The 14,837-nt window shown below is 39.9% G+C and overlaps 1 protein-coding gene across 6 annotated transcripts in view; it reads right to left on the reverse strand.

Annotated features, from left to right (window-relative positions):
- PALS2 (protein associated with LIN7 2, MAGUK p55 family member) overlaps positions 1–14,837 on the reverse strand; it is a 132,628-nt gene that overhangs the window by 32,695 nt on the left and 85,096 nt on the right. For all 6 annotated transcript variants that reach the window (XM_073333707.1, XM_073333710.1, XM_073333705.1 and 3 more), the window contains 3 exons: positions 11,367–11,519; positions 7,999–8,151; positions 7,153–7,380 (listed from right to left, as the gene is read on the reverse strand). In XM_073333707.1, the coding sequence (XP_073189808.1) occupies positions 7,153–7,380; positions 7,999–8,151; positions 11,367–11,519 (534 nt within the window). The remainder of the gene's footprint in view (positions 1–7,152; positions 7,381–7,998; positions 8,152–11,366; positions 11,520–14,837) is intronic.

A 14,837-nucleotide genomic window follows, 5' to 3' on the forward strand; every position in this document is an offset into this window, starting at 1 on the left:
TGAACTTAGTAGGATACGCAATTTTGAACCCTTTCAACGATTTCTGCTTCTGGATTACAGAGTTAGACTCATCTTCAGGCTTTAGTGCCACACTAGTTTAAAAATGTACCAAACTAACTAGAGAAAGAAGGCTGAAAAACTGCTCTTCAAAAGGCTACACTTTGAAGCTTGGTTTCTATTTTTTCTTGTTTTCTTTTTTGATCATGTAGTTTAAAAAAAAAAGGATCCTCACCTGATAAAAGAACAGCAGTAGTGTTACTGAGTAATCCTTATCTGTCTTGGCAGAAGCTAGACTTTGGTGAGGAAAAGCAGCTTCTTGTTTTCTAGACTACTGATTATCTGAACAGAAGGTTCCAACAGGCTGAGGATCAATTTGCAGGTGCCCAAGATGAGACACCTTAAAGGGGCTACATATTCAGAAAGCGCTGAGCACTTATCCTCTGAAAATCAGGCCATTTTTAGTAGTCTCAAGTCAGACAAAAAAAATGTAGACTCACCCAAAAATCACTAATCACTTTTAAAAATCTTGCCTTCAGTGTTCTAATTGGCCTTTTCTGTTGCCTAATAAGATATACACAGAAGGAACAACCCATCAAACCAGACTGATTGAAGATACAGAAATTATATTTCTTCTCGCAATTTTCCATCCCATGCTGATTTGCGTTAGCCAAAACCTTGGGTTGAAAAAAGTTTAAAGGGGGTTTTATTATCTGTCTCTTCATACTATAGAACACCTAGCTCTAATATAACACTTTTCATTAGTAGATCTCAAAGCACTTCACAATCTTTAATGTACTTACTCTTACAACACCACTGTGAAATGAGGACAGTAGCGCTTCCCTGTTTTTACAGATGGGGATTTGAGGCACAGAGGCTGAGTGACTTGCCTAAGATCACATAGGAAGTATTTTGTAGAGCAAGGAACTGAATCCAGGTCTCCCAAGTCCTAGGCTAGTGCCCTAACCACTAGACAATTCTCTCTCAATTAGGCCTCTGAGGCACCTAAAGACAAAGATCACTTGAGATAAGCTCACACGATTTACTGTGAGCCAACATATGTTTCAGTAAAATCATATTCAAATTTTTCAGGAATATGATTTATTTTGTGCTTTAAAAGAAATCTACCTTTAAATGGTCAAACCTATAGCGTGGAGCCGGTGCTCGGGCAGAGGCAGCATAAGGAACCCCATGGGCCCCCATCACCTAGGAGACAGACATGCTGCTAGCTGCTTCCGGGGCACAGCACGGTACTGGAACAAGCAGCTGGGCAGCACTGCCGACGGGACTTTTAACGGCTCAGTCAGCGGTGCTGACTGGAGCCGCCACGACCCAGTGCCTTCTATTCCGCAACCAGTACTGGTCGCGACCCACAGCTTGAAAACCACTTATCTATAGGGACAGTGAGTGGGAAAATAATTTGAAGAGACTTGACAGGAAGAACAAACCTGGCAAAGCACTAAAGCTGTACAGAGAAACAATTCACCAAAGCAACACCACAAGAGTCCGAAGTACTACAAGACCAGACACTGAAGAGAAGCCAACAAAATGTGCCAAAATAGACAATCTACTAAGACAGAAACCCTCCAAATACAGAAAAGCAAAGCAGGATAAAACAAGCTCTGAGCTGACTCATGAAAGGACTTCAGCAGAACCAAATGACAAAGGAACAACAATTTTGGAATTAAACAACAAGAAGCAATGACAAAATGCATTGTGGGTTAAATAAACCAGAAGAATTTATTACAGCTCTGACTGGACTGGCTGATTTAAAAAGAAAAGATATAAATACAGGAGAAAAAGCTACCCTGGGACATGTGACAACAGAAGTGGAAGCCACAAAAGTCAGGCTACAGCACTTAAGGAGAGCTCTTTTACCAATCAAGGCAACACTAAGTGGAAAGTCCTGAAAACTGAGGTAAAGACAGTTGCGAAATGAATGCTGACCAGACTTCTATAAGGGAGGACAGAGAGAAGGAGAGGAGAGAATCCTGCTTGCTTGACACCACCGTCTTATTTAGGAGAGTCAAAATCTCAGAGTTTGGATAGTTTTGCCTTATCTTATAATGGGGACATTTCTGCTCTATTTTGTTCATGATAGTTTGAGGTGCTTCAGAAACGCATTATGTGATATGACTAACATCTTTAAAATGTGGTTCATCCTCTCATCATCCCCCAGAGGAAAAATTGTGTGGCAATATAGTGTGTTCAGTTGTGGTAGTTTTTTTAAAATATATGTACGTTTATATGTTTATTTTAGTTAAGATATGGCCACAGCAGCATAACTTGCATTTGGAGTGGAAAGTGGTGAGGTTTGTGACAGTTCTCAGTTCCTGTGGGAGTATGTTCCACAGTCTTGGCTCTGCTCCCACAACAACTGTCTCCTGCACAAACGAGCTTTACCTTTGCAGCAGAAAGCACCGTTGTGCCTCAGGAGCAGAGCTGTCAACAGCGATCCTCATCTCTGAACTTTAGGTGATCTTCTAGATATCCTGAACCCAAGCCATAAGTGCATTGAAGGTAAGGATCAAGACCTTGAATTTGACACTATATTCTATGAAAAGCCACCGTAGAGAGATGACAGGTCTGATGTGCTCACTGTAGTCTGTGTTGCTGAGGAGAAGTTGTAGTAGTTGAAGTTTCCTAAAGTCTGATGGCTTCATGTCCAGGTATATTTTGTTGCTGGAATCACAGATTCCAAGGACAGCAGGGATCCATTGTGATCCTCTACTTTAAACTTCCTGTATAACACAGGCCATAGAACTTACCCAAAATCATTCCTATAGCAGATCTTTCAGAAGAACCATCCAACCTTGATTTTAAAATGGTCATTGACAGAGAATTCACCACCCCTCTTGGTAAATTGTTCCAATGGCTAATACCCTCATGGTTAAAAATTTACATCTTACTTACAGGCTGAATTTGTCTAGTTTCAAACTTCCAGCCATTGGATTATCCAAACAGAAGATAAGGGCAACATATAACTGAGGGCCAAGTCATTCTCCATCAGGATAGGACTTAGTCCTTGCCAAACAGAGATGGTAGAAAGTGTTACTCATGGATGCTGCTATGTGAGACTATGTCAGCCAAAAATCCAGCAGCAGTTCTAAACTATGGAATGAATTGACCAATTGTGCATATGTACTTTTAACTAAAAGAAACTGCACTCAAAACTTCCCAAAAGTGCTTTCTGCTGCCAATCAGCATAATCTTTATCTTGATTAGATTCAAGTTCAATCAGCTGTTCTTAATCCATTAGCTGATCTTGATAACCACATGTACTGAAGGAGAAGTAGAAGTTGTGTCTCATCTGCATATTGTTGGCACTTGAATCCATGAATTCTCACCAGTTTGCCTAGATCAGAGAAAATTTATCCTTGTAGTACTCCACAAATGAGGGACCTGGTGGCAAAGATGCTGCTTCACATCACTGTGCTTTGAGTGCGTCCCTTCACAAAGGACTTAAACCATTTTAGTACATTCTTATGGATCCTTGTTTCTTTTCTTAGATGGGACAGCAGTATCTCATGATCAGCAGTGCTGAATGGTGCAGAGAGGTCCAGGAGGATCAGAATGGATGTCTGCTCTCCATCCATGCACAGCAGGAGGTCATTCATCAGTGCCACTAAAGCAGTTTTGATCCTAGGTTCTGGGCTTGTAAATTGGCCTTTTTCTTCTCTAAGACTATGCTCAGGAACAAGAGATTTGATACTGGCTGGTAATTAAGCTAAATCTGAAGTACCTAAAGTGGATTTCTTCAATGGAGGTTGAACTATTGTATATCTGAAGGAGGAAGGAAAGATTCCTTCCTAAATGAGGTATTGATTATTTTGGTAAGGAGTAACACCAGTTGCTCAAGGGAACATGATACCCAAGAGTGAGAGTTCTGTGTATAGCACCTTAAATAAAGGTGCATTCTTCAGCCCTCTTTACCCCCAATGAATAAAATTCCAGTTACTTAAATTAACTATAGATATACATGTGAAACGTGGATTTTGAAAAGGAAAAGAAGTGTTCAAGTAAGAGAAGACATGGTGGATCAAGAGACTAATCTTACTCAACTCTTAATTGTTAAATATGTCCATTTTCTTTTCTTTACTATATACAAATAAGATTCAGTTACTGACATTTACAATTCCACAAAAAATAAAAGACAAAAGAAGAAAATCATCTATTACCAAAAATTGACAATTGGGCATTTGTTTCAGCTCAAGATTTTAAACAAAATAAAAAAATACAGGAATTGCAGCAGAAAGCCTGATTTTCCTAAAATATAGAAATCAAGCTATAACAGAATATATAAAGCCTTCAGGGCTTGACAGGCAAACTGGTTTACAAGAGCGTGATAGTCTGTACCCCTGCGTTCATTCCTTTTTCAAGACTATGATACATTTTGGACAAAGTATGCCTTGTGAGGTATTATTTGAAAACTCAAAATTTGCTGGTCATTATTATCCAGGTAAAATACGTGTGGCAACATTGTATGCAATGTTATATGATTCTACTCTATGATATTACTAATAGCAACCACAAACCAGTTCCTCAGAGACAAAAGGCAAACTAATGTTTCAAATCAGGTGTCAAAAAAATGAAAAAGACCATCACCTGATTCAGTGGCCATTCTTTGGCAGAAAAAAGGGTGAGAGAAATTTACATCTTGCAAAGAAATAGCTGGAGGTTCCCATCCCCACAGACTTTCTGTCTCCTGATTCTCAAAGAAGAGAACAAGATATAAAAATGGGGAACAGACACCCCCAAATCTCCCTTCATCTTTACTCACGACATCGACGACACTTGAAGAACAAAGTAAATAGCTTTGGACGAGGAGGAGAGATCCTGACGGAAAGACTCAGCCAGTAAAACATCTAGAACATGTGATGAGAGACCCTAGCTTTGAATTCACTTAGCTGATTATGTTAGGTATTAGTTGCGTTTTGCCTTTTATTTCTTTGTAACCAATTCTGACTTTTATGCCTCATTACTTGTAATCACTTAAAATCTCTCTGTAGTTAATAAACTTGTTTTATTGTTTTATCTAGACCAGTGTGCTTGGACTGAAGTGTTTTGGAAACTTCATTTGAGGTAACAGGGTTTGTACATATCATTTTCTATTAATAAAATGAACGACTTTATATGAGCTTGTGTTGTCCAGGAGAGGGCTCGGCAGTACAAGATGCACATTTCTGGGGGGAAATCTGGAACTGGTGTTGTTCTGCAGTGTAATTCAAGAGTGGCTCGCCACAGCACTCTCACAGGATAGCTGGGAGTAATTTACATGCTGGAGGCTGTGCGTGAGCAATATAAAAGGCACCCCAGGCTGGACAATTGAGGGGACACGGCTGTTCAACAGTCCAGATTGCACCCTGGGTAATGCCACGAACAGACACACCCCACTTTGTAATCTGTGTTGTAGGAATTCACAATCAGTGCACAAATTGTTAGAATATGTATGGGTCACTACGAGTAGAATCAGAAAGCCAGTACTAAAATACTACTCTGTTTGCATTCACAACTTAGTTAACTAAGTTTATTGGCTTTATGAAGCCAACTGCCCTAAAAGGGAATTTGGCTGGTGGATAAATATGTGATAAAAGCCAGGATAGGATGTGGAACAATAAGAGATTTATTTTGCATTGTATTATACTGTTTGGATCTCTTAAGCTCAGCAATACAGCTTTTTGATATGCTAGAACCTGAAACACCCATTAAACAAACAGTACTAAGCATTTATATAGAACTTCCTATTTGTAGGTATCACGGAAGGACAAGAACCTGTATTTGCAGAACGTTAACATGGATCTACCAGAAATCTATATAAACTGCAAATCCAGAAGAGTGGCTCTCTCATAAGGTTAGGATACAGTATCTGTTCTAGTGTGCTGACCCTTCACCAAACTTGTTGAGTGACTATGAGCAAGTCACTTAATTTCTCTGTACTTCACTTTCCCCATCTGTGAATGGAGAAACTGCTACCTACCCATCCTTTTAAGGCAGCTGAGCTCTTCTAATAAAGAGACATTATGCAAATGCAAAGGACTATTACTTTTACCACTCAATTGACAGAAATATGAAGATGTGAGGGATTTAGGGAATTCTTGGTATGAAATCAAATTAGAATTATTGGATAGTGAGGCACATGCAACCCCAGCTTTATGCTCACTATAAAGCAAATAAACCTTCGTCTTTGTTAATTGGCTAAAAGGTCTTTACACTATCCTATGTGTCAATATGAAGGACTTAAGAGGACAGATATAAACATATGAAATGGGCACACGTTCCCAGAACAAAAGTTTAAGACCAAAATGTTATTTATATTAGTAAAGGAATACCATATAACATTAAGCACACTCTTTATGTGCTATGTTTCTCAATAAAAAAGAATCCATAGCTCAGTTGTATACTCATCAGGTTTTGTCTGGTTAAAATCCTATTATGTGAACCTTCCTTTATTTGTCCATCTTTTAATATTTGAAGCAACCTACCTCATTAAGAAGCAGTAGGAGGCATTTTAAGACACCAATTACCATGATATCTATGGGGCCAGATATTTATATTCTCCAGTTTATCTGCAGTATCTGTGTTTACTACCAAATGCTCCAAACGAAGAGAAGGAAATACCTGTACCTCATTGTTTTACATGAGAAAATGGTAGCAAACACAGTCAAAAACAGTAAAAAAAAATTACTACAAAATTTAATCCAAAAATTGTCACTCTTCAAAATGTTCATTTTTTTCAAAATTTCAGCCAGCTATATAGCAGCTTTACATTACATGATATATCCTGTGTCAATCATTTAAAGGACAACTTAATCTAGTTCTTTTTAAAGAGAATTAAAGATACTACACTTACTCTTCAGCCCCTGTGTTAACTTTTGTGGGTTTAGTTATATATTCCTTTCTCTTTTAAAACAATCTTTTTTCTTCCTCTTTTACTGTATGGGAAAGACCCAGACAAAGGGGAAACTGACTGACTATGCAGGGGAAGAGTTAAAGTGACTATACAAAGAGTGCAGTCAAATGCACAAAGTAAGAAAACAAAATAGAGAGAAGTCTTTTGTTTTCATTCCTTCAGTAATTTATAATACATAAGATTATTATAACACCACTAAATAAAACGTTTTCTGGCAGAAGCAATGAAAATATCATGTTACTGACCTGTTGAGGAATAACAGTGTCTCTATAACTGGGAAGAATTTTCAGAGTGACACTGCCACTAATATTTTTCAGTAGTTCTTGTAGTTCTTTTGGATTGTTTCCAACTTCATGGCCATTCACCTCTTTAATGATGTCACCCACATGCAGAAGTCCTTGTCGATCTATCATTCCGCCATGCAAGATTCGTGCTATTACTAGATCATTATTCTCAACCCTAAATGTAACACCCTAAAGGAAGCATTGAGTAACACCATTACTTAGTTTAATATCACTGTTTGAGTTTCACCTTAAATTTTGTTCTAACAATTACTACTACTGCTGACTTTTTAATAGTGACCACAGAACAAATTGTTAACATACTGACATTATTGCACTGTATTATGCAATAAATATGCATGGTCCAAGTGAAATAAATGCAAATCATATGTACTCCGGACGGGAAGTTGATACGTAAGCATACACCGGTCAGATCATTTGCTCTTGATTTCACTAAGTTCTGTCATTCCTTAATAGGACCAAATATTCAAAAAAAGTTTCTTCATATCACTTATGCTAGGCATATCATCCTGCCTAATGACAAGGTCATCATTTGTCCTTGAAGAGAAAAGTGTGGGAGAATGGTCATGTATCTTCAGATTTTAGCCTTTCATTCTTGCATCTCCTGTCAAACTGATTTTGAAAATGTTATAGTGCACATTATAATCAATGGGATTACTCAATATAAAAATTATAAACACCAGTATGAATAAAGAGAAATAATAAGAACAATGTAGAAAATTCAAAACATCAAAAATATTTCTCTTACTGTTTAGGTGAAAGACACAACACTTAATTACATTTACTTACCAGTGGCTCCCCTGCTCTTTTGTGAATACCAAGTATACGAATGGCATCTACTGGTACTACCTGGTTGTTCACTGAAGAACTATTAATTTCTGGGCTAGAAGGAGGGGAATCATAAGACTTTGATGCCACAATATCATGGGCTTCCAAGAGTGACTGTAAATGAAGAGTGAATAAAGCAGGTTTACTATTAATATCTATGGAAGGTATTGGTTATTAAATGACAATTCAGTACCTAAATAAGTTGCTACAAAACCTTTAAGCCTAGATTTTGCAACCCTTGTTTCGTTTAGAATACAGTAACACTTAAATAGACTTCTTTGGGACATATGAGTAAGTATTTACATGACTTCATCATCATACTATGTGAACAAATATGGGACTACTCACATAAACACTATTTACTGTAAGCAGTTGTAGGAGACAGAGTAAATATGGGGTCGAATAGGACCAGGTGAACTCTCACGCATGAACATGCGTGCAGACACCCTAAAATATTCTTCTTCTTTGACTAATAAGGAAGTATCTGAGCAGTCACATTAGGTTCCTGGAGGCTCATGAACACAAAGTGGTGGAAGTAAAAAATGAACAATCCCCCACTAAAAAGCTAAAACTACGCAGAATTGCAAGTCCTAGGTTTATAAGAGTTTCTAGTGATTTTGCAAGAAGTGTGTGGTTTCTACTTACAAGAACCTGAATTATAGTCCCATATATGATTTGGGATATATGTAAACTGAGATAACTCCACTTGCTGGAAACAAGTGATCAGAACTTTGAACTAAAGGAGTTCTTCCCAGTCTACATACATGGACAAACATACAAATATTGAAATCTTATAATGAATACCTTTGGAAAACAATTTACTTTACAGTTTTAAGATACCTTTCGTTAAAAAATCTAATCTTCTAACAATTATGAAAAAAACAACATAAATCTAGGTTTGCTGGACAAAGCAAAAGACCAGACTCTAGGGGACAGATTATAGTGACTTCAGGCCTACGTGGAAAACATGGAAACAAGAAGGGTACTCCAACCCACATCTGTATAACCTGGCAATAATTCACTCCCATGAGATGGAAGTACCAGGCTCCGTCAGAAAGGGAGCTCAGGGGAGTCTCATTGGTAGAGGCAGGGAGAGGAAATATGGGCCCTTGACAAGTTGGTGGAGTAGAATGGCCCTTAATCCTACCTCGCCTTAAAGTAGGATAGTGGCAGTTTATTTCACAAAAAGACATTCTGGAGTTCTAGTCACAGGCAAGGCCACTGACAGGCATCACATTAAGTAGTTGGATAGAAAAAGCAGAGTACAAGATACCATGGATGGTGGCTCTGGTAGGGCCACATGCACAGCCGGGGTAGGCAGAGGATAGGACCAGTAGCTAGGCCAGGCTGTACTACTCGAATGTTGCAGCTTCCAGAGGCCTACCAGAGCATGGACACAGAAAGCAGAGGCCTTCAAGCAACTCACATGGGATGCTTCAGGAGCCTGTGTGCCACAAACAGGGAAACAGCGAAACAGACATAACAGAGAAAAAGGAACTTCAGGTCCAGCTGTGGAAGCAGAAGATAGGGGCTACAGGTTCCTGGGAGCCTCTTGAAGGGCCAGCAAAAATTTGCTTTAACTGCTGCCACCAATTTGCTTGTGACTGAACCTGGCAGTTACAGGACTGGGAGCTATTCTTTTACCTGGTCCTCTGCTCAAAACTTGAGTAAGTGGGTTTTTGTGTAGGAATCTCTGCAAAGGGAGAGTCAGAATCCTCATGACACCACGAGGGGTAAATTATGAAAAAATATTCTAATATGCTCTTTAAAAATCAGTTTAACCTAATGTGGTGGCACAAAATGCTAAGATCCCTTAATCATAATAATCTAACAATGTTACTACAGGGCAGAGTTAAGGTTATTATTTTTTGTATGATCACAGTACCTAGGAGCCCTAGTCCTGGGCCAGTACCCCACTGTGCTAGGCCCTGTACACACACGGAACAAAGACATTCCCTGCCCCAAAGAGTTTAACAATCTAAATGAAAGAAAAGATGATAGAGGTATACAGACAAGCCTAAGTACAAGGACACAAGGGACATTATTGGTCAGCGCAAGAAGCTGCGGGCTCAGTACACTAGCAGCTTAACCATTGTCAAGCTTTTGTACATAACACCACAGAGGAGAGTCCAAAGGAGGAATCTTAAGGAAGATAATGAGTTAGCTTTTCAGATATTTAGGGGGAAAAACTCATAAGCGAAAGGGGCAACATAGGAGAAGATGCTTGTTTGAAAATTTAACAAGTGAGCCAGGGAGGCTGGAGTTGATCTTTCGGTGATGAATGAGAGATGATGGATAAGGTGGTTTCAGTGCCATAACTGTGAATTTCTTACTTTAACATTTTGGATCGCTTAAGTATTACCTTAGCTCTGAATTTCCTGATTTTGTAGTGCTTGGCTTTGGTAGGACATCATCATCCAGGTTATGTTTTTTCCCCTTAAGTGATACATACGCTCAACCTTGACTCTGCTTTGACAGTTTTTTGTTTGGGAATATGTAGAGGGCATAGCTCACATCAAGTGCAATTCCTAGACTATTAATGATTTAATAGGCAGAAATGTACAATACCTCTTTCCTGAAGAAACTTTTTCTGAGGGATGAGAGAAGGCCACAGACTTATGAATAAGGGGTTTCCTGCACCTTCTTGTGAATAGCCTGCTACTGGCTATAGTCAGAGATAGGATGCTGGAATAATGGTGTAGTTAAATGTCTGCCAAACACACCACAGCAGTGGAGAAAAGTAAATCCAAATTTAAGATAAAAAGTCCAGAGTAAAATAAAAGTTAGGGAAATCCTTTTAGATCTTGTGTAACTTTTGAAGCATAAAACTGTCCAGTTAAAAAAAACCCCAAAACACAAAAACCCTGTATGCAAGAGCAACAGTGTGACCAGTTTTAAAAAAACAAAGATTCTTTAGCTGACAGTGCAGAATTAAGTTTCCAGGTGAAAGGATGTCAAATCTGTACGTAATATACATCATCCCCCTGAGCACAGCAAATTTGGACCAGGAGAAGAAAGAATTGTAAGTGCTTGGCTAGAGACAGATTTGAGAATATATCAAGGAATGTAGAATATGCTTTGATCAAAATGAATTCATCATCATATATACCTAATCCCTCCAAGTGGTCTTTTTTCGTTTTGGTTTTATCCTATTTCTCTTTAACTCTACTCTTGGTGAAAAAAAAGACTGTGGTGTTTCTTCCAAATTCTTCCTCCTTATTTGGCTGGAGGGGTTAAAATTATTTTTTCCACTCCTAGTTAGATCAATATGCATATGTTTATATATTAAGTGGTAACATTTAAATATGCAAACTGAAAAAAAATGATACCTGAAAATGAGGTTCCTTGAGTATACCAACTAATTCTGCAATACTTTCATCTTTGTTTATTAAAGGACTGATGTCTTCAAGAATTTCATTCACTAGCTCCAGGTTGTTGTCACTGACAGCCTCAAGTTTAGAATCTTCCAGTCGCTCATGAGCCTGTGAGAGATTAAAAACAAGATTATATTAATGATAGCCAATGAGTTGCAACAGTACTTTTAATTCATTTAGCCCTGTGATTAATTTTATTTCCTGATTTATCTTTTCATCAAGAGTAAAAAGAGCACTTTATCTAAAGTAAATCTGCTGTTTTGCCTTCACAGCCTCACCGCAGGATTAGCGTGCTTAACCACTTGGCCACAGAACCCTCATTTTAAAGCAGCACTGGACTGACGTGTGTGTGTGTACACGTGTCCCCCCAAGCTCTATATTACACAACAGTCTAATAGCCCACCATCTCTGAACAATCTTTCAGTTTCTCTTTACTTCTAGAAGTGCTACAAGGGCTGGGCTCTGAAACAGAGAGGAAGAGGGAGGATCAATGTTGCTTTATGAAGGCAATACAGTTAGAGAACAAGAGTTTGCCTTGGTAACTCTTTTGCTTGATCCTGGACATTTCTGTCACTGAGTCCCACTCTAAGAGACTAGTTAGCAGTAGGGTAAGCAGATAGCAAGTATGAAAAATTGGGACTCTTTTTCGGGAGTAGGGGGTATAGTTCCTATATAACACAAAGTCCTTAATATCGAGACATCTGGTCACCCTAGTTAGCAGTGACCTCCTTGAAAAGAAGGTCTTCTCCCCTCTAATGACTGGGCTTCATAGTCTGAATTTCCTCTAAATACATTATACTCCATTTAGCCAAAACCTTATTATCCTTATTATCTGAATCCCTTCCTTGTCCCCCAGCTGCAGAGGGCCTGAATCTATGCTAGGGGCCAAGAAAGGGATTTGGATAATGCGGAGATTCTGATAATAGAGCAAAGACCCCTGGCCAGGAAGGCGATGACAACAAACCTTGGCCACAGGGGAGGCCACGATGATATGGAATGACTCCTGCAGCAGCACAGGGAGCCCTATGTAGCTCTGCTATCATGAGAGTGGGTGAAGTGGTGCTATGACAGTGGAACTGCAGAAAGCTCGGACCACTGCAAACCTGGTGATCCCTGACCCCTGCAGGCGCAAGGTGCAGGCAGAAGGCCACACTTCTGATGGGGAAAAGCGGAGACCTCCCTCTACCCTCTGGCTAGGACTGTGAGGAGGAGCCACCCCCAGAAACCAAGGAGGCCACCCCCTGCTGAACAGCTCCTGCCCTCTCCATTTTGTCCAAACTCCCAATTATCTGAATGAAATCTGTGTCCCCCCTGCTATTTGGGTAATCAGGAGTATAGTGTAATAACTAAGAGTTCCTAACCATCTCAACTTTCCTTCCCAACAGCAGATATTGGGCTCTGGGGAAAAAAAAACAGGCAGAGAAACTGACTTATTGAGATGAGAGATAATTTTGGTCAGAAACTTGGGGTGCAGCCTAAGGACATTTCTTCTTTGTGGACTATCATAAGAATTGCTGACTCTCACTAGCAGCCATGTAAATATGAACAGTTGCCAAGAATTGCTTCAGTGATACCAGAGATAGGACAAAGTCCAAGACAATTGGAATCAGATAACCACCATGTCAAAGCATCTGCCTTGAGCAATTTTAAGCCAGTTCTAACTTTGTCACCCCCTATGAGGCTGCTTTTTGATCTCTGACTGACTGGATCACCTCAGACAAGTAAAGTCATCTTGCTTTGAAAATCAACAGCTATGAAGGGACATGAAGTCTGCATAAACTGCTCTGCTGAGACAAGAAATCCGGACTCAAGAGAAAGAGTGAAAGGATGACTGAGCAATATTTCCTGAGAACCAGGTCTGTCAGTTCCATGTTGGCTTTCTCCTGCCAAATCTTCCACACTACCCTGGCAATAAGAATAAGTGGAGAAAAAGCATTTTTTTCATAAAAGGCTCCTTTCCCCCATAAATATAAGAGAAAGGTGTCTATAACCACACTGTGGATTACTGCTCAATCTAATGCAGAACTTGAGACACATCTCTACAACCTAAGATTCAGGAAGGCCAATCACAATAAAGGCTGAGCAGATCAGATGGCTGAAGTCCTGTCAGAGCTCTTCTCCTCTGTGCTGAACAACCTCTAACCTAAAGACCCCAGGAAAATGCTTTTTCCAGTTCCATTCAAAGTGATTGGATCTTAAGACTTATAAAGTCATTTAGCTTATGTTGTCATTCTTTAATGATAACCCAGAGGACAACTCTGAAATCCAGTGATGTGATATCAGACTTTGACACTGAGGCAGGCTTAATAAACTGCACTTCCAGTGCCTTTTTAGCGGAGGATAACAGGCTCATGAGCTTCCAGATCCCCTTGTAAAGGCAAGTTCTAATGAAAATTAGAAAATTCTGTTGGGCCTCTTCATCCCTCTTCTGAAAAGACTTACAGATGTACTGCCTTAGACAAAGTCCATCCCTAAACTCAGCAGTGCTCATCAGAAGCTGGGAATTTCCCAAGGAAACCAACAAAAAAATTAAGATGCTCAACACTATATAAACTACTAACATTATTTACAGTAATTTTAACAAACAGAAGTCAGCAAAAGAATTGATTCATGATCACTGGTTGGTACAGAGAGAACTGAGCCCTGGTCTACACTAGGACTTTAGGTCGAATTTAGCAACGTTAAATCGATTTAAACCTGCACCCGTCCACACAGTGAAGCCCTTTATTTCGACTTAAAGGGCTCTTAAAATCGATTTCCTTACTCCACCCCTGACAAGTGGATTAGCGCTTAAATCGACGTTCCCAGCTCGAATTTGGGGTACTGTGGACACAATTCGATGGTATTGGCCTCCGGGAGCTATCTCAGAGTGCTCCATTCTGACCGCTCTGGACAGCACTCTCAACTCAGATGCACTGGCCAGATAGACAGGAAAAGAACCGCGAACTTTTGAATCTCATTTCCTGTTTGGCCAGCGTGGCAAGCTGCAGGTGACCATGCAGAGCTCATCAGCACAGGTGACCATGATGGAGTCCCAGAATCGCAAAAGAGCTCCAGCATGGACCGAACGGGAGGTACGGGATCTGATCGCTGTTTGGGGAGAGGAATCCGTGCTATCAGAACTCCGTTCCAGTTTTCGAAATGCCAAAACCTTTGTGAAAATCTCCCAGGGCATGAAGGACAGAGGCCATAACAGGGACCCGAAGCAGTGCCGCGTGAAACTGAAGGAGCTGAGGCAAGCCTACCAGAAAACCAGAGAGACGAACAGCCGCTCTGGGTCAGAGCCCCAAACATGCCGCTTCTATGATGAGCTGCATGCCATTTCAGGGGGTTCAGCCACCACTACCCCAGCCGTGTTGTTTGACTCCTTCAATGGAGATGGAGGCAATACGGAAGCAGGTTTTGGGGACGAAGAAGATGATGAGG

This window comes from Lepidochelys kempii, chromosome 2 (assembly GCF_965140265.1).
Source record: "Lepidochelys kempii isolate rLepKem1 chromosome 2, rLepKem1.hap2, whole genome shotgun sequence".
NCBI lineage: Eukaryota > Metazoa > Chordata > Testudines > Cheloniidae > Lepidochelys > Lepidochelys kempii.